The 21,100-nt window shown below is 39.3% G+C and overlaps 1 protein-coding gene across 1 annotated transcript in view; it reads right to left on the reverse strand.

The window, feature by feature from the left end:
• The window catches only part of ADAMTS6 (ADAM metallopeptidase with thrombospondin type 1 motif 6), a gene marked incomplete at its 5' end in the record, with an annotated part of 219,642 nt that overhangs the window by 62,291 nt on the left and 136,251 nt on the right, over window positions 1-21,100 (reverse strand). The window contains 3 exons of the mRNA XM_081090221.1: window positions 451-577; window positions 2,730-2,863; window positions 9,626-9,728. Of these exons, the coding sequence (XP_080946347.1) occupies window positions 451-577; window positions 2,730-2,863; window positions 9,626-9,728 (364 nt within the window). The remainder of the gene's footprint in view (window positions 1-450; window positions 578-2,729; window positions 2,864-9,625; window positions 9,729-21,100) is intronic.

Genomic DNA, 21,100 nt, shown 5'->3' on the forward strand with positions numbered 1-21,100 from the left:
TCACAAGATCTCACTCATACGTGGGATATAATGATCAACATAACTTGATGAACAAGAATAGATCCAGAGACATATGGCAGGGGAGGTGGGAGGGGGGGAGGGGGAGAGAGAGCAACCAAAGGACTTGTATGCATGCATATTAGCATAACCAATGGACATAGAAACTGGGGCGGTGGGGGCTTTCCCAGAGTGGGAATGGCTGGGGGGTGGGGGGAGGGAGTCAATTGGGGTTAAAGAAGACATATGTAAAACTTTAGACAATAAAAAAATAAAATAAATATCTTACATGAAGCCATATTTAATACTTTAAAAGACTGAAAGTAATTTTGGGGGGGAGCAATGTCTGCCTAAATAAAGAAATTTTAAAATAAAGGGTGGTGGTGGTGATCAAATGTGTTGCCTATTCCAAGCACACAGAGGCGTGAGGAAGAGTTCTCTCTACACACTCACCTCCTCCTCTGGGTGACGTTTCATTGAAGAACCCTTCAACGGCATCGCATGTGCTCCCATCCCCTCCACAGACTCGACATTTATCTTCCCTAACACTGGATTCCAAAATATTATCACAACCTACATGCTGCAAACAGAGAAGAATATTCAGTGTGTGAAAAAAGGGAATTCTTACTAAGAAAATAAATATAGCGTATTTATTTACTTGTTTTTCCAGTAAAGAAAATAAAAACAAGAAATATTTGACTCTCTCCACTTTTACCTTCACTCTCCAATAAGTTCTAGCTAACATTTCTCAACACATAAGTTTAAAGAAAAAAATTCTGATTCCCCAGGAATGGATGTCTATATTTCTAACCTAGATTATATTATTTATAGATACCATGCTTCAATTCTTAAAATATTATAATTTGTTAGCAATGGACTCTTACTTATACCCCAAATCAATACATGCAAGAACTGAGAAAAATGGCATTTAGTCCTATACAAGGTTATAACAGCAAGAGTCTTGACTGGGCATGACATTTTGTCCTTTCTCAATCACTAGCCCTTTTGGATTATCCAGTTGTTAGAGTCCAGGATTGGTTGTGGAAATCATGGCTGGGTAAATCTTTAAAAATGAATACCTGTACCCACTAGCTGAATAAAATTGCCATAAACTCTACCATTCAGTCTTTCATTGAACCACAGAGATGTGGATTCTTATACATTTTTGGTACAAATTTTGGAACTTAAATTTGTATATTTGACATTTAGCCATTGATACCAGGCATGTAATCTCTGAATATACTAGTAAGCTGTATCTGGGTTTTTATTATCTAAAAAGAATTTTAATATTGTCACAGAAATAACCTTTTCTTCAAGTAAATACACACACACACACACACACACACACACACACACACACTGGGCTATCAGATACATTTGGAGGCTAGTAGCCAGAAGGACAGAAACTTTTGTAAGAAATTATGAGACTAAGTAAAATAGACAATGTTTTTATATCTTCTTTCTTTCTGGGACTTAGCTTTGCACTTCTCTTTAAAATAAAACAAAAACAAGGAAAAAATCTATATAATAAAGAGCTAATATGCAAATGGTCATCACATCCTCACGCCATCATGCCATAACAGCTCAGACACTCAACACTGGGGATAGAGGAATGGGGACCAGCCATGCACAAATGAGCTCGCGAGAGAGGAATGAGCACCAGCCAGGCTGTGGCCTGGGAGAGGGACAAGCCACACGCCCTGCAGTCCCAGGTGCCAACAGCTGGGGCTGGGGCCCGGGAGAGGGACAAGCCACCCATCCCATGATCCTGGATGCCAGCAGCTGGGGCTGTGGCCTGGGAGAGGGACAAGCTGCATGCCCCATGGTCCCCGCAGTCCTGGGCGCCAGCTGCTGCACCTACTGCCCGGGAGAGAAACAATCCGCATGCCCCACGGTCCCCATGGTCCCAGGCACCAGTGGCTGTGCCTGTGGCCCAGGAAAGGGACAAGCTGCATGCCCCGCAGTCCCAGGCATGGTCCCCGTGGTCCCAGGCACCACTGGCTGTGCCTGTGGCCCGGGAGAGGGACAATCCACATGCACCATGGTCCCTGCGGCCCCAGGAACCAGCAGTTGTGCCTGCGCCTGTGGCCTGAGAGAGGGACAAGCCACCCGGCCCGCGGTCCTGGGTGTCAGTGCCTGTGCCTGCGGACCAGGAGAGGGACAAGCCACCCACACTGTGGTCCCAGGTGCCAGTGCCTGTGACCCAGGAGAGGGACAAGCCACCAGCCCCATGGTCTTGGGCACCTGCGGCTCTGGCCAGAGTGAAGTCACCTGCTCACGGTCCCCTGCGGCTGCAGCCGGCCCAGGCAAAGCTGGCCCAGGTCCTAGGTGCCTGCAGCCGGCCAGAGGGTGGGAAGCCCAGTCCCAGGTGTCTGTGACCAGCTGGAGGAGGGAATCCTGGGTCCCAGGTGCAGGGTGAGGCAGAGGCAGTTAGGGGCAATCAGGCCAGCAGGGGAGCAGTTAGGGGCAATCAGGCTGGTAGGGGAGTAGTTAGGGGCGATCAGGCAGGCAGAGGTGGTTAGGGGCGATCAGGCAGGCAGGCAGAGGGGCTAGGGGTGATCAGGCAGGCAGGCAGGAGAGCGGTTAGGAGCCAGCGGTCCCTGATTGCTAGAGGCAGTCGGACATCCCCCAAGGGGTCCCGGATTGGAGAGGGTGCAGGCTGAGCTGAGGGACCCCACCCCCTCCCCCGCATGAATTTTGTGCACCGGGCCTCTAGTGATCATTTAAGCAACCTTGCATTCTCCGTTGATGCAGATATCCAGTGAATCCATATTGCACCGAGTCCCATCTATCACTGCGGGGGCACGTTCAGTGTAGAAGTTGTAGCCATCAGCCAAGCAGTTTAATGCACACGGTTTCATTCCACCTGGACAAATGCAGTACAAAAGAAATAAATGGATTGGTTCTCCTATGAGACAGTGATTCAATATCCCCATAGCAAATGTAGAATTCATACAGACATCATCCCCTGACTATATCCCTGGATGTGTAGGTTTCTTTCCTCTTTTGCTAAAATTTCATGTTTATTTTCATTCCTTGCTCAACTTAATGAAGGTCCTGCTAAGTAGTTTTCAAGTTTAAAAATCTTAAGTGTTTCCAATATATGTTTACAATCTCTTTTGGGTCAAAAGGGATCACAGTGGAGGTACCCGAATATTGAAGCAAATAAATGAAATAAAACTGTTTTTAAAAATGAACCAAGGAAATAAAGTTTAAGGAGGCTTGAAACTATTACCTTATATGACAAATCAGAATTTCTACAACATATGTAACTTGTTATGGAAGCTGATACAAAAGCTCTCCTACTTTAGCAGGGATATGGTAGTTGAAAAATAAAACTATTTGTACCTGTTTTTAAACATATCATATTCCGTGAAAATGGCTTTAGTGTGGAGATAAATTGTTATCAGATTAGCAAATCAAAGATAAAGTTAATTATAGTTTTAGAATTGAATAGTTAAAATAATATCTAATATTATTTTGTGAACATATATAATAACTTGAGCATTTTCATTTTGTCATTGAAATTTGTATTTTTTAAGGTTGATATAAAAGATAGGTATGAATAGTAGCCATTTAAAACAAGCAAAGTACATGTCAAAACCTCATAGTATATTGAAAAGTAGCAATAAATATGGATATATTTCATTCAAAACAGCGCATGAAAAAGTGACTTATAAATATGCAACTATTGATTAAAAATATGACGTAAGAAGAATACTTCCTGTTCAATCTTCCTTTTATGAAGTTTAAAACACTTTGGTCTTATTCTAATTATTTTGATAAAATTTCTCTTTGAAATAAAGCTGACTACTTCTTATAAAGAATATAAGGCAGAAAGATTGAAATGACATGCCTAAGGCAGACACAGGTTGCTGCAGAGTGAAGGTATATGGAGTAAAAGAGAGAAGCCAACTGGGTGGTGAAGACAATGATAAGTGAGAGACAGAACATTCCATTAAAAGGAGATCACTGTGATAGTTGACTAGAGGCCCGGTGCAAAAAATTTCGTGCATTCGGAGGGCGAGTGTCCCTCAGCCCAGCTTGCACCCTCTGGCAGTCTGGGGACCCCTCACTCCTTACCGCCCACCTGCAGCAGAGGCGGGAGAGGCTACCGCTGCCACCACTGCACTCACCAGCCGTGAGCCCAGCTTCTGGCTCAGCGGCACTCCCCCTGTGGACGCTCCTGCATTAAGCGTCTGCCCCCTGGTGATCAGTGCATGTCATAGTGACCGGTCATTCTGCCATTTGGTCTATTTGCATATTAGGGTTTTATTATATAGGATAGTTGTTGTGCAAGAAGGCTCAATATATTGACACACCCTATTTTTTCAAGAGAAGATGAAAACCTAGATTTTTAAAGTATAACCTGTTCTTGGCAACTCATTCAACATTTTCAAAAATACTGTGAAGGTTAAAACACATACGTAAGTAAAAACTGTTCTTGAACCACCAGTTTACAACCACTGGCCCAAGTTCATGTTTTCTCCCATTTTCTTTATCTGTAGGCTATAAAACTCCTATAGGACTTATAAGGTATTACTAAGCTTAGGGTAATGATATATTTTGCTGTCCTGAGCACAGAAATAATAAGTAATCAATAAAATAATTTCTTTCTGAACTGATAATCAAGGTATTTATAATCTAGTTTTGTAAGATTCTCATGAATAAAATTGCTCTAAATTTCCATGAATATTACTGGGATTGTTTTCATTACTACCCACTATTGTTCTTTCCCCATTTATTATTGTAATGTTTTGAAAGTTAATGGAGCTTTTTATGTAATGGGCTTTTTAAAAAGAACACTAGCCTTTTATTTACTCAATTTTAATACTATATTAATTATGTAACATAGTATTTGATAGGCAAGACATGCAATTACTATGGTTGTATTCATAGAAATAAATTTCCTCCTTTTTCACTGCTCAAGATGTATTTAGCTTTCTCTGTTACAATGAGTTTTCAGAAGAGGTACTGCTATTATTTCAAGAAGGGATTTAGCGTGATTCTCTAAATGGAAGGTCACATTACCATTACCTTCATTTAAAGCTTATTATGAATTTAGTGTTAATTCATTCCACTCAATTACCTAGATCAGCCATGGGCAAACTACGGCCTGCGAGCCAGATCTGGCCCCTTTGAAATGAATAAAACTAAAAAAAAAAAGACCGTACCCTTTTATGTAATGATGTTTACTTTGAATTTATATTAGTTCACACAAACACTCCATCCATGCTTTTGTTCCGGCCCTCCAGTCCAGTTTAAGAACCCATTGTGGCCCTTGAGTCAAAAAGTTTGCCCACCCCTGACCTAGATGCTAATTATTAAATCCTCCTACAATAAGATAAAACAATATCAAATGTATATGAACTTAATAAAAGTGATTCAAAATACATGAAACAAAAAGTTATAAAAAAGAAAGTAAAGTCATATAATAGTTCAAGATTTTAACACACTTCTCTCAGTAATTGATAGAAGAGCAAGAGCAGGAGCAAAAAAAACACCCAGAAAAATTTAAAAATATTTGCATAACACTAGCCAACTTGACCTCATGGATATCCATAGAACACTACTATATCCAACAACTGCAGAAAACAGATCCTTTTTAAGTATAAATAGAATATTCACCAACATGGAGAATAAGCTGTATCATAAAACAAATTTCAATTAATTTTAAGAATTTAAGTAATGCAGAGTATTCTCTAAGCATATTAGAATTAAACTATAAATTAATAACAAAAAATCTAGAATATATAAAATATTTGGAAATTCTACCAAAAAGGAAATTCCACCAAAAAACTCTAGAACTGATCAATGAATTCAATAAAGTAGCAGGATACAAAAAGAAATAAAAATGACAATTATAAATAACCTAAATAACCCATGGGTAAACAAGAAATCACAATGTAAATAGGATAATATTTTGAAATGAAGGAAATAAAAACACATCAACTTTGGGGAATGCAATAGAGCAAAATAAACCCATAATTAAAAGAAAAAAGACAGTAATAGAGAAAAGTGCTACAGCCAAGTCGATTCTCTGAAAAGATAATTAAAATTGATAAACCTCAAGTAAGACTGATCAAGTAAAAGAGAGAAATACATATTATAAATATCAGAAATCAAAGAGCATACATCACTCTAGATCCTACAGATATTAAACAGAATAATAACAGAATGTTATGATTAATTTTCTATCAATGAATTGAACAACATGGATGTAACTTATCAATAAACTTATCAAAGACACAAATTTGAAAACTCACATAAGAATTTAAAAGTCTGAATAATTCTTTTATCTGTTAAAGGAGCTGAATTTGTAATAATTTTTTGTACAAAGAAAATACCAAACATACATGCTTTTACTATTTTTCCAAGGAAAAAATAATACCAATGTTACAAACTCTTTCAAAATAAATAAGAATTCTATTTCAGGAAGCCAGAGTAACTCTGATACCAAAACTTGTCAAAGACATAACAAAAATAAAATTTAGAAATCAGTTTCCCTTATGAACATAGACACAAATATACTTAATAAAATATTAGCTATTAAATTTAATAACATATAAAAAATAGTAAAACATTACCACATAGGGTTTATCCTGGGAATAAGAGGTTGATTTGACATTATAAAATCTGTCAAGTAATTTATCATATTAACAGAATAAAGAAGAAAATCATATATAATCTCCACATGCACAAATTGTATTGAAGGGCCAAGCCAGTGCATTAAGACAAGAAAATGAAATAAAAGGCAAAAAGATTGAAATAGACCATCTCTATTCCAAATAACATGACTATTTAGCAAGAAAATCCTAAATAACAGAACACAAAATTAATATATAAAAATTAATTTTATTTTTATACACTGGAGTTAATAATTAAAAATGAAATTTTTAAAACTTTCATTTACAATAGTGTCAAAAGACATAAATTACTCAGAAATAGGTTTAACAAAAGATGTGCAAGACCTTATACCTAAAACTACAAAACATAGCTAGAGACATTAAAAAAGACACAAATACATAGAGATATATACTATGTTCATAAATTGGAAAATTCAATATTTGAGTTATTTCTCCCTGTATTGATCTACAGATTCAACATGATAACAAGCAAAAGCCCAGCATGTTTTTCTGTAGAAATTAACAACAAATTTTGTAATTTATATGGAAATGCAAAGCATTCAGAATATCCAAATAACTCTTTTAAAAAAGATCAAAGTTGGAGGAACTTATGCTACCTGTGTCCAAGACTATACAATTACAATAATTAAGTCAGTGTGGTACTAATATGGAGTTGACAAATAGATTGATGAAACAAAATAGAGTACATAAATATACTACAAATACACACCATATTCCTAAATTGTTTTTGATTGTACATTTAAATTTAAAGATAAAAAAACCTGGCTCTTAGAAGAAAAGATTAAAAAATACCATCTAGAGTTGAAGTAGACAAAGATTTCTAAAACAGGACACAGAACACAATAACCATAAAAGAAAAAAATTGAAAAATTAGAATTCATCAAAATTAAAATCCTATACTCATCTAAAACACCATTTAAAAAGTAACAGGAGAGCCACAGACTGTGAGGAAGTATTCGTAAGACATCTGATAAATAGCTCCCACTAGAGAAGCTACAGTAACAAAAGCGTAATATGCTAATGAGGCTGGACAAATGACCTTCCGGATGCAGACGGGGCTGTGAGGGCCAAGCCCCTTGCACGAATTTTGTGCATCAAGCCTCTAGTGAAAAGATAAAATACCAATTTGAAAATAGGCAAAGAATGTGAACAATTAACAAAAGATGCATAAATGGTCAAGAAGCACATGAAAATGTGCTCAACATAATCAATAATCAGAAATGCAAATTAAAGCCCTAGCGGGTTTGGTTCAGTGGATAGAGCATCGGCCTGCGGAATGAAGGCTCCCGGGTTCGATTCCGGCCAAGGGCACATGCCCAGGTTGCGGGCTCAATCCCTAGTAGGGGGTGTGCAGGAGGCAGCCGATCAATCATTCTCTCTTATCATTGATGTTTCTATCTCTCTCTCTCCCCCTTCCTCTCTGAAATCAATAAGAATAGATTTTTTTTTTAAAAAAAGAAATGCAAATTAAAGCTACAGTAAAACATCATTATACACCCACCAGGAGAAGACTGAAAACACCAAATGTTGGCAAGGATATGGAACAAACAGAACCTACACATTGTTGGTGGGAGTTGTGATATGGTACAATAACTTTGGAAAAATATCTGGCAGGTTTTTTTTTTTTAATTAAACTCATACCTACCCTATTATTCAACAATTCTACTCCTAAGTATTTACCCAAGAGAAATGAAAACATATGCCCACAAAAAGATGAGTATGCAAATCATCACAGCAGCTGATTCATAACAACTGTAACTAGAAACACCCCAGGTGTCCATCAGTCACAGAATGGAAAAGCAAACTTCTTATAATACTGCTTAGCAATAAAAAGGAATGAACTGCTTGTACATGCAATAATGCAGATGGATTTCAAAAACATTGGGATTAAAGAAGCCTTGCACAAAAGAGTAAATATAACATAATTTCATTTATATGATGTTCTGGAATAGGAAAAACTAATCTATGGTAAAAAAAAAAATCATAACAGTAGTTGCCTCTTAGAACAAACAGGTAGAGGCAGCTATGGACTGGGAAGGGCTATGGAGGTAATGGTAACGTTCTATATCTCAGTAGAGTTTTACAGGTGCATGCATTTGTTAAAACTCAGGCAAAGTACAGTTAAGATTTGTGCATTTCATTGTACATAATCTAACCTCAAAAGAAAAAAGTAAACAGTACTGAACTGGGGTTGATGTATGCATGCTTAATTACTTACAGGAAAGTATATTAATGACTACAATTTACTTTGAAAGGCATCCAAAAAAAAGCATAGATTGATGAATGGACAGAGATGACTAGACATGTAATGAAAAATATATACTGAAATGTTAATGGTAGAATCTTGGTGGTGGATAAAAACATCACTGTAAAATTATTTCAATATTGTTCTATGTTGAAATTTTTTCAAAAATGTTAAAACAAGCAAAAATTTTGAATGTGCATTCAATCTTTCCAAGAGAAAATTTTAACAAAACTTAGTTTGTATTTTGGGAGTGTAAGCAAACTTTTTGTGCTTACTGAACAACTGGTGTTTGATACATGCCCAAATTAAAGAGCAAAAATGTTTCCCAACACTAAAAAAGAATTTTAAAAATCTATGGTAAGATCCTTAGCCTTTTCTCAAGAAAGAACACATTTTCCTGGCCTCTTTGAGTTGATTTATATTGTTATAATTTGTTTTTAGGGTGATATCTCTAAATACTTCGTGATTATAAATGATTATAATGTAATGTCCACATACCTCAAGAGGTCAAGAACTCAAAAAAATGATTTCTGATCATTTGTACTAACATAAAGTTCATCACAGGGAAACTAAAACATGAGACCTTCATAGTGTTATAAGTATTTTCCTGCTTTGATTTACAAACACTAATTTTTACTAGTATGTGTAGAAATGTGTGTGTCTGTATTATTTATATACTCTTTCATGATTGCAAAGCTCTCAAGCATGATGAATGCTCTGCCAGGTTATACATTACCTCCAGTAAAGGGTTTCCAGTTATAATAATTTCCACGGAAAGGCATATTGTCAAAGTCTGCACACTGTTTCTCTCGAAAATCTCGGGCCCCCAAAGGACATGGCTAAAATAAAATAAAATCATAAATGGTACGATTGTTGAAAAACTCCAAAACCAAGGGACAGCGTCCCTAAAATTAAAATTGCCTGAACTCCATCACATTAGCTCACTGCCTTACTCTCTGGGACATGCTCTACTCTTTCACAACCAGTATTCAGACTGAAGTGTCTGAATTGTAATCTTAGCCACAGAAGAAATAACTGAAGTCATTTAAACAAAGTGAAGTGTTAGACAGTTTCCATATAACTTTACACTTAGATGCATGTCATAGTCCACTTTGCAATCGATCCATCAGGTATCTCCTTATAAGTACAAATAAAAACCAGGAGAAGAAATCAAAACACAAAATCTTTTTTGGTAGCAGTGTTTGAGGTCCAGTTGCCACAGCTACTCCCAGCTCTTTATTTTAAGGAATCAAGAGGCAGGTTTGTAACATGACATTCAGCACTATTAATTGTGGTTTGGACCCCGACTACTATAGCTGTTTACTGTCTAACTCTGACAAAAACCATATTTTAAGACATGGGATGAAATGGGCAAAATGCTAGGCCTCAAGTTTAAACACCTTCCAATTCCAGGAATGTGGACTTATTAGGATTTACATTTTAACTTTAACATCACAGAAAATAAAATACTAATTTGGTTCAAAACATGTACATGTGTTGAATGGGAGACAGAGAAGGATGTTGGGAAGGTGAAGAGAGAATTATTTGTTTTTAAAATTTGGAATGCTTCTTCTACCTGGATTTTTTTACAGAGGAAAATCTTGCCAATCTAGCTAGGTCCAGATGCCAAATACCACAGGGCCATCCTAAATTCAATACTTAAGTGCAAAAAGAATTAAAGTATAACATCTCACAGTGTTTGAACAATATGACCTAATTTGATGTATCTTTTAGAGTTCTGCAGCTGTTGCGCCTAAAACTTGAAGCTACTGATCGAGAAACACTTTAAATATGGAAGAATGGAGCAAGTCATTAGATAAAATTATTAATTGTGAATAAATAATGAGTACGTTACAGACACTCTCAGATATCATTTTCAGGCTTTTTACCACTTTCCATGGCATCTCTACATTTACTGTATTTTATATAGTTTTCTGATGTCAGTCCCTTGAAGCATGTGCAAAAATAATAGACCACAATGTGCATATATTTGCATGGTCACCATTACTTTCTATATACTATGGTTCAAATTACTAGCATATCAAGTCCAAAGCCTCAGATTCTGGAAATAGTGAGAGCAGGTCTACATTCTGTTATGGGCCCAGAATTTAAAATATTTTTCTGCACATTAAAATATGACACTGCAATGCCAAACCTAATGATTCTGCTTGCCAATTACCATTTTTACCTGTCTTTTCAAAAAAATGCAAACTTAGGATGAACCGAAGGCTACATAGTGCATCACCCTGGAAAGATATGCTTCTGGTGTCTTGCTTCATCGTGTGCTACCGCGTTCCTTTCCTGGCCATTTCCAGGGAACCTCACATAAGGACTGGAGTTGTCAGTGGCCTTGCCATGCAGCAAGGCTAGTTTTTAAGCAAATATTATCAATTTTTAAAAATACAAATAATTTTAACTATAGGTACAAGTTTTCACATAAAACTTAAGTATTTGTAAAGCACCAACTACCTAAAAGTTCTCACAGCTTTCAAACTAGTTGGAGAAACCAGATACAAATAGACAAACCACAGCACTGTTGCAGGCAGTACTTATAGGACGGCATGATGCAGGTGCTGTATGAAGGCAAACGATCAATGTGTCATGTGACTAATCATAGGGAAACTTTTCCTCTGGAAGCAAACCTTGAGTGTATTATAATTATAATAAAAGTATTATGAAAACTTAATTTTTGTAACTTTATAAGATATTGTAGGAATTGAGCTGGTTAAGCAAAAGGACTTTTGGGGTAGGGGTGGGGGGATTATTAAGAATAAAGCCAAGTAAAGCCATGGGGACAGAAAGGGAAAGGTCATACATTGGGAATTAGTTGGAAAAAGGCCATCCTAGATGAAACAAACTGTATGGAAACACGAGAGCAGATAACATTTCATAGAAAAGCACTGGTACATAAAAAAGCCTCAAATTAACAAACTAAGGTATTGTGAAGGCCATTCACTTAAGAACAAAAATCCTATTCCTAATTATCTTGTAATGTCACTCCTAGCTAGAAGAGAAAGGGTCCAATAGGAGGATATTGCTGTTTCATAAAGCACTTGGATAATATTTTGTAAAATTTTTGATCCACTCTTTTCCTGGAATAATCACTCCAAGTGCAGCATAATGAAAATATTACAATGACAACAGAGACTTAGCATTTAGTAAGTACCTACTCTGGGGCACACTGTTCAGAGGTCTCAAGATCTATTATCTATTGAACCTCTGTCTACACTCTTATGAGGTGGTTGTCCTTAATAATCCCATTTTACAACAGAGTACTGAGTACAGAAAGGTTTGCTTAGTAATAGCTTCAGGATGCAAGGACACCTCCCTCAATCTGAGTGGCACCTCCTCTGGACACTCTAAATGCTACAGTAACAGTGTGAGGCTTTAGCTGTTAAGATACACAAATACCTAACAGGAGTAACTTGGACTATGGACCTAGTCTTGTCATTTCCAGCTGTAAGTTTCTTATCTTCTCCAAGCTACTCTTTTTTCCCTCATTTATAGAATAAGAGGGCCAATTCTTATAAAATAAGAATTTTGGAGTAAGACTAGCCTGGATTCGATTCTAACTTTGTCATTTGTTTAATTCATGGCCTTGAGCAATGTAATTCATTTTCCAGCCCTCATCTATAAACTAGTATTTATCTCCTAGTTGAAGATTCATGTAAAATGTCTAGCTCTGTACTTGGCACATGGTAGCTCTGAATAACTATTGGCAGCAGTGCTGGTTTTGGGTCAGGCATCCCTAGACCATCCCTCATCCTTCCTGCTCTGCTCTATATATCAGGGGAACAAACTCTGCAAGCTCCATATCCCAGGCTTCTGTGCCAGCTGACTTCTGGTTAGGTGCAGGCAATGAAAGGCACACGTGGGAGAAGCCAGGGCATTTCTCTCATTTCCTCTCTACCTCAGAAAGCATCTTAGGCAGGCACAGAATCATTCTGCGGCCCTAACTTCAGGAAACAAAAGCCCCACACCTCCACCCCATGCTATGCTTCCAGCTTCTGGACTCTGATAAAACTACCTCCTTCCTGGATCTTTCTGGTAGGAGTGGTGGCATCTTCCTGCTGACCCTGATGTATGGGCTGCAAGCCTCTTTAATTGCCAAGTAACCAAGTATGTGCATTAAATTCTCTCTATTTAAATATTCAGAATGACCTCTATTATTATGGTTGGATCTTTACTGACACATACAACAATCAATAATGATGAAGAAGGAAGAGGAGGAAATTGGTAGGTTGAATACAAGTATATTTCCATAGTTTATTGGTTAAGGGTATAGAGGTTGGCAAACTTTCTCTGTAAAGAGCAACATAGTGAATATTTTGATTTTTGTGTTCCATACAGTATTGGTTGTCACTATTCAACTGGGCCATTATAATGTGAAAGAAGCCATAAACATATATGTAAATGGCCATGGCTGTGTTCCAATAAAGTTTATTTACAAAAAGAGGTGAGGGGCCAAATTTGGCCAAGGAAATAGATTTTGCCAACCCCTGCTTTAGGTGCTAACAGAATAGACACAATCTGTCTGGCAACATTTTGCAGAAGAACCAAACTTGATTATTAATTTTTGAGTCAATGCCAAATCATACATTTTTAAGAATTGATTTTAGAAGTAATATAATCTAATTTGTACACGCTGCTTAAATGTCCTCTATAATTATCCCCAAAGTGGTCACACAATCTGAATAAGCATCTACAGAAATATCAAGTACTTTTCAGACAGCTACAATTCTTATCAGGTTCTTCCTTACATTCAGCCAAAATCTGTCTTGCTCTTTTCTTCTGGATCCACACTGAGCAAATCTAACCCCTAACTGAAAGGTATCTAGACCTTAATGGATTTCCTAAGGGCACATCATAACTCATCATTAGCCCTCTTAAAACAAGCACCAAGAACTGGCCTTCGTTTTGTTCAGCAAATGTATATAAAATGCTTACTATGTGTCACATATGATCTAGGCTCTGGATATGAGGCAATAAACAAAACAGATTAGGTCCCTGCTTTCATGGAGCTCATTGTAATGGAGTGAGAAAGAAGAAAAACAAAGCAGGTTAAGGAGATTGATAGTGAGGTGGAGGGAAGTTTTAAATAGTATAGTCAGAGAAATTCTCTCGGATAAGGTGGCACTGGAGCAGAGTTAAAAGAAACTAAGGGAGTGATTTATGTACACATCTGTGAAAAGAGTGCTCCGGGGAAACAGGAAATGCAAAGGCCCCGAGGCAAGAGTGTGTTTGGGATGTTCATAAGGAGAATGGAGGATGGAACTGTCTAGGGCAGCGGTTCTCAACCTGTGGGTCACAGCCCCTTTGGGGGTCAAACGACCCTTTCACAGGGGTCGCCTAAGACCATCGGAAAACACATATATAATTACATATTGTTTTGTGATTAATCACTATGCTTTAATTATGTTCAATTTGTAACAATGAAATTGGGGGTCACCACAACATGAGGAACTGTATTAAAGGGCCGCGGCATTAGGAAGGTTGAGAACCACTGGTCTAGGGAACGGTAGTAGACTTGGGGACTTGATCTCATGCTTTCTGGTTCCAGAATATATCCAGCTAGTGTTCTGTTCTCCTGATTTCAATGTTTCCTTCACTGAATGCTCTGAATTTGTGTTGATTAGAAATAAGCTCAGTAGGAATTGTACATGCTGGTTCCAAAGGAAGTGATCAAAGAAGAGTTAATTTCTTAAGAAAAATTACACAAAATATATTTTTTTAGTTTTTGTTTAAAAAGAATAGAGATTTTAAGGAGTAATGCTTTTTAAATTACTTAGGGATTAGAAGTGCTGACACTATGCAGAAATCCTAACAGAGAACAATGGGCATAAGCAACAAATTCTTTCTGTGAAGCCTGACAGGTTTTCAGCCTCCTAGTGTTCACACTAATCAGCATCCTCTCCTTTTTAAAAGCGACCAGCAGGGCCCCACATAAATCCAGAGAGCAAAGCTGCAGGTCTCAGCAACTTTTGATCTTAGCATTTTCAAAGAAATTTTTAAAATATTATCACTTTTATCCCCATTTCTCAGAGATCTATGTTAAGTTAGCACATTCTGCAGACTATCTTATGTTTCCAATTTTATTGATAGTTTAAAAGCATCTCCTTCTGACTTAATACTATTTTATTGGTAGATAAATCTAAAAAAGAGTAATTCATGGGAGGCATAAAAGTTGCTATAGAAAGAAATCTTAGCTTCTGCTGACAAACTTTCCAGGGGTATTTATTTCTACGACTGGGGTTCTAATCATGGTTTTGTCCTGAAGAATAGGGTGACCTTGGCAAGTCCAGAAATCCATGTGTGCCTTCTTTATTTTCATTTGCAAAACATACCCTAAAAGCCCATACCTTTAAGAGAAATACAACCCAAAATATTTTGCAAATGAGGAAAATGCTGAAAATCCTGTACTTTGCCTTATGGGTAATAAAGAGTGAGAAGCAGGCTGAGAATGAAAACTCTTTTTCCCTTTCCCTCCCCTCTCCTCTTCCTAAAGGAGATGGGCAGGGAGAAGAAACCAGGATTCCTATGACTCGGGGAAAATTGCAAAATAAGCAATATTGGCATTTTGTTCTTCTACATTCTTTATGTCTTTCTCACCTTCTGCCCCTTTTTTCCTTTCTCGCTTTCACATCAAATGCAGTTTTACTTCTCCACTATTATACTAGAACAACCTTCTCCACTCCCCAAATTTAATTATCTTCTTCCTCTCGAGGATAGCAACATATTCTTAGCCAGTAATATCCCATTCGTTGGGGAAGCATGAGTGGAGTCTGGATTCTAACCCTTGCTCTGTTGAGCAAGCCATGCACCTGACATAGGACTAGGCATCTTTTTCTAAATTAAATTACACACACACAAAAATGCCACGTGGGTTTAAAAAGGCCTTTCTTCCACACCCTCTCTTACAAGTTGCCAACAAAATTCCAGATTTCCTAGCTTTCAGGTACTGCCTGATTATCTCATTAAAGTAATACCTGAGGGCGTTTCCAATGTTAAATTTTGAGTTCAATGCAAATAGTGAATCGCTGCAACCCCTGATCCGACCTTCTTATCTCTTGTCCCCCATATAATTTCTGAGTTGTTTTTTTGTGGGTGTTTTTTTTTTTTTTGTAGTTTCACTTTTCATTTACTTTTAAAGAAAAACAAAAGCCTGATAAACCTGCATGGTCCAAACTTGAGTCTAGCTGACATATTTGATACGATAATCATCTAGTTTTCAAAAATAAAGTTAGTTCTAATGTACCTTGCAGAGTCCACATTTAATTAAAATGCCATCTATCCATAACATAACCCTTTCCCCTAAACCTATAAATATGTTAAGGAACAAACTTTCACTTGGTGGTTTTTTTGAACAAAATAAACAAACAAGCTCTCTTTTGTGTATAATCTAATACTTATTTTCAAAATTTGATGCACACCATAAAATTTATACTTAAAGAAGAGTAATGAATGACACTGGTCCTGTTATTTCTTTACACATATAATAGTATATTATGTACAATATTTATAAGGATAAAGTGGCTGATACTAATTTGTTTTCTGATTATAACTTGGGACACAGTTACAAACTCCTAGTTATAACTAATGGATCAACTCTGTACTTTGGCACCACACCTCTCCCTGGGGGGAAGGTTGGTAGTTTCAGGGTGCTCTCAGCTCTCTGATTGTGATGCAGGGTAAGGTTAGACCAGACCAGTGATGGCGAACCTATGACATGCGTGTCAGAGGTGACACGCAAACTCATTTTTTTGATTGATTTTTGTTTAATGGCATTTAAATATCCTAATAAAAGAGAAACATGGTAATTAGCGTATGTCCGCTACCCTTCCCATTGGCTAATCAGCGAGATATGCAAATTAACTGCCAGCCAAGATGGCGGCCGGCAGCCAGGCAGCTTGAAGTTAACATGAAGCTTGCTTGCTTCAGTGACGGAGGACTCCAACGTTCCCCGCCTGCCGCTGCAGGCCTCTGAGCCTGCAGTCTGAAACATTCTTACAAATATAGAAGCTAAACAAAACCCCAGAAACCTGCTTTCAGCCAGCCAGGATCTCAGAGCTGGAGTTGATACAGTGCTTCAATTATAGAACCCAAACAAACCAGATACCTGCTTTCAGCAGTGGAGGCCTCAGAGCTGGAGCCAGAGCTAAAGCTGGCCCAGAATAAAAATAGAAAAAGAAAAAAAGGATCAGTTGGGAGCTTCAGTCACCCACCAGCCTGAAAAAAGCCCTCAGCCCCTCACCCAGACTGGCCAGGCACCCCAGTGGGGACCCCCACCCTGAAGGGTGTGTGACCAGCAGCAAACAGCCATCATCCCCTCACCCAGGCTGACCAGGCTCCCCAGTGGGGACCCACACCCTGATCCAGGACACCCTTCAGGGCAAACCTGCTGGCCCCCACCCATGCACCAGGCCTCTATCCTATATAGTGAAAGGGTAATATGCCTCCCAACACCGGGATCAGTGGAGCCGCGAGGCCTCCCAGCACCGGGATCAGCGGAGCTGAGAGGCCTCCTGGCACCAGGATCAGTGTGACAGGGGGCAGCGCCCAAACCCCCTGATTGCCCTGCAGCTCTGTGTGTGACAGGGGGCGGGGTCACAACCTCCCTATCCGCCCTGCTCTGTTTGTGACAGGGGAAGGCGCCCCAACCCCCTGGTCAGCCCTGCTCTGTGCCTGATAGGGGGGAGCTCCCCACCCCCTGATAGCCCTGCGGCTCTGTGTGTGACAGGGTGCAGCGCCCCAACCTCCTGATCTGCCCTGCTCTGTGTATGACAGGGTGTGGTGCCCCAACGCCCCCCCCCCCACGGGCCTTGCTCTGTGTGTGATGGGGTAGAGCCATAACCTCCCCATCGGCCCTGCCCTGAGTGTGACAGTGGCGGCGCCCCAACCCCCTGATTGGCCCTGCTCTGTGGGTGATAGAGGGCGGCGTCCCAACCCCCTGATCCACCCTGCTCTGTGCGTGACGGGGGGAGCTCCCCAACCCCCTGATGGGCCCTGCTCTGTGCGTGACAGAGTACGGAGCCCCAACCTCCCTGATGGGCCCTGCTCTGTGCGTGACAGGGGGCTGCGCCCCAACCCCCTGATTGGCCCTGCTCTGTGCGTGACAGGGTACGGAGCCCCAACCCCCCTGATGGGCCCTGCTCTGTGGGTGACAGGGGGTGGCGCCGCAACCTCCCCATCGACCCTGCCTTGAGTGTGACAGCGGGCGGTGCCCCAACCCCCCAATCGGCCCTACCCTGAGCGTGAACGAGGGTGGCATCGCAACCTCCCAATCCGCCCTGCTCTGTGCATGACAGGGGGCGGCACCCCAACTCCCCAATCAGCCCTGCTCTGAGCACGACCAGGGGCTGCACCTAGGGATTGGGCCTGCCCTCTGACACCCGGGAGCAGCCTAAGCCAGCAGGTCGTTATCTCCTGAGGGGTCCCAGACTGCGAGAGGGCACAGGCCAGGCTGAGGGACCCCCCCTCCCCCTCGAGTGCACAAATTTTTGTGCACTGGGCCTCTAGTCTAATCTAATAAAAGACAAAAAGGGTAATTAACCATACCTCCGCTACGCTTCCCATTGGCTAATCAGGGCAATATGCAAATTAAATGCCAACAAAAATGGCGGCTAACTTGCATACTGCAGGCAGGGCAAGACAGCACCATCCTGCCTGCCCCGCTGCCATCCGGGCCTGCTATATGCGACCCGGGTGGCAGGCGGCCCGTATGGGACCCAACCCAGGGCTGGCGGGGGAACCGCAGCGATCTGCCACCGGCCACACCCACAAACGGCCCTCCTGCGGGGATCCCGGGCTGGCGGGTGCTAATGCACTGATCCGCCACCGGCCATGCCCACGAACTGCCCTCCCGCGGGGATCCTGGGTTGGCGGGTGCTAATGCACCGATCTGCCACCAACCACGCCCACAAACGGCCCTCCCGCGGGGATCTGAGGCTGGCAGGTGCTAATGCACCGATCCTCCACAGGCCACACCAAACAAGGTGCCTGTGTAAACTGTGAAACGCATGCCCTTAACAAAATTCAGGAGGTATTCACATTGCATGGAATGAAATGTTCACATTTCAAACTTCCAGACTATCCTTTATTAACGAATGCAAATACATGTGATCAACTGCATGAGCAACAAAGGGCAGAGGTTTTGATAAATTCTCTGAATGATGAACAGTTGGCAGCCTTTAAGACTATAACTTCAGCCATCGAAGATCAAACTGTACACCCCAAATGCTTTTTCTTAGGTGGTCCAGGTGGTAGTGGAAAAACATATCTGTATAAAGTTTTAACACATTATATTAGAAGTCGTGGTGGTACTGTTTTACCCACAGCGTCTACAGGAATTGCTGCAAATTTACTTCTTGGTGGAAGAACTTTTCATTCCCAATATAAATTACCAATTCCATTAAATGAAACTTCAATTTCTAGACTCGATATAAAGAGTGAAGTTGCTAAAATCATTAAAAAGGCCCAACTTCTTATTATTGATGAATGCACCATGGCATTCAGTCATGCTATAAATGCCATAGATTACTAAGAGAAATTATGAATTTGAATGTTGCATTTGGTGGGAAAGTTCTCCTTCTCGGAGGGGATTTTCGACAATGTCTCAGTATTGTACTGCATGCTATGTGATTGGCCATAGTACAAATGAGTTTAAAGTACTGCAATGTTTGGGGTTGTTTCAGAAAGTTGTCTCTTACAACAAATATGAGATCAGAGGATTCTGCTTATAGTGAATGGTTAGCAAAACTTGGGGATGGCAAACTTGATAGCAGTTTTCATTTAGGAACAGATACTATTGAAATCCCCGATGAAATGATTTGTAACAGATCTATTATTGAAGCCACCTTTGGAAATAGTATATCTATAGATAATATTAAAAAAATATCTAAACGTGCAATTCTTTGTCCAAAAAATGAGCATGTTAAAAAGTTAAATGAAGAAATTTTGGATATACTTGATAGAGAGTTTCACACATATTTGAGTGATGATTCCATTGACTCAACAGATGATGCTGAAAAGGAAAATTTTCCCATCGAATTTCTCAATAGTATTACTCCTTCCGGAATGCCGTGTCATAAATTAAAATTGAAAGTGGGTGCAATCATCATGCTATTGAGAAATCTCAATAGTAAATGGGGTCTTTGTAATGGTACCAGATTTATTATCAAAAGATTATGACCTATCATTATCGAAGCTGAAGTATTAACCAGATCTGCAGAGGGAGAGGTTGTTCTGATTTCAAGAATTGATTTGTCCCCATCTGATACTGGTCTCCCGTTTAAATTAATTTGACAACAGTTTCCTGTGATGCCAGCATTTGCAATGACTATTAATAAATCACAAGGACAAACTCTAGACAGAGTAGGAATATTCCTACCTGAACCCTTTTTCGCACATGGTCAATTATATGTTGCTTTCTCTTGAGTTCGAAGAGTGTGTGATGTTAAAGTTAAAGTTGTAAATACTTTATCCCAAGGGAAATTAGTCAAGCCCTCTGAAAGTGTTTTTACTCTTAATGTGGTATACAGGGAGATATTAGAATAAGTTTAATCACTTTATCAGTCATTATTTTCATCAGTGTTGTTTTTATATCATGAGTTTGTTGTTGTTATATCATTTTATTATTGTTTATTTATTAATAAAATTATGTATTATTTTCATATACATTGTACTCATTTCCTTTTATCTCTCACACTTTTATTATAGAGAAAGGGCAAATAGCAATATTAAAATATTTCCTCTAATTAACTCCCTTTCAATGTGCACAAATTTCATGCACTGGGCCACTAGTATAAAATAAATATAGAAAATATAAATCTTTGTTTTACTATGGTTGCAAATATCAAAAAATTTCTATATGTGACACAGCACCAGAGTTAAGGTAGGGTTTTTCAAAATGCTGACACGCCGAGCTCAAAAGGTTCGCCATCACTGGGTTAGACGGTCAGTGCTAGGAGAGCCCTAGAACAGTACTCAGAAATTCTACCTTACTGAATCCCTTCCATGGGACTAGCCTGTTCCTTCTTGAAAAAAGACGTGTCCTTCTTCTTTATAAAAGTGACTTGAGGATTTAATGCATGAAAGTAATTTTTCATCTATAGCACATAAATGTAAATAATACTTAATGTGTACTATGTATTGAATACACATTAAGTATTAGGAGTAGCGCTAGATAGCTTGCAAGTGTTCCTTCTTTTAATTC

The sequence above is a fragment of the Myotis nattereri genome, assembly GCF_964212035.1.
Source record: "Myotis nattereri genome assembly, chromosome: 4".
NCBI lineage: Eukaryota > Metazoa > Chordata > Mammalia > Chiroptera > Vespertilionidae > Myotis > Myotis nattereri.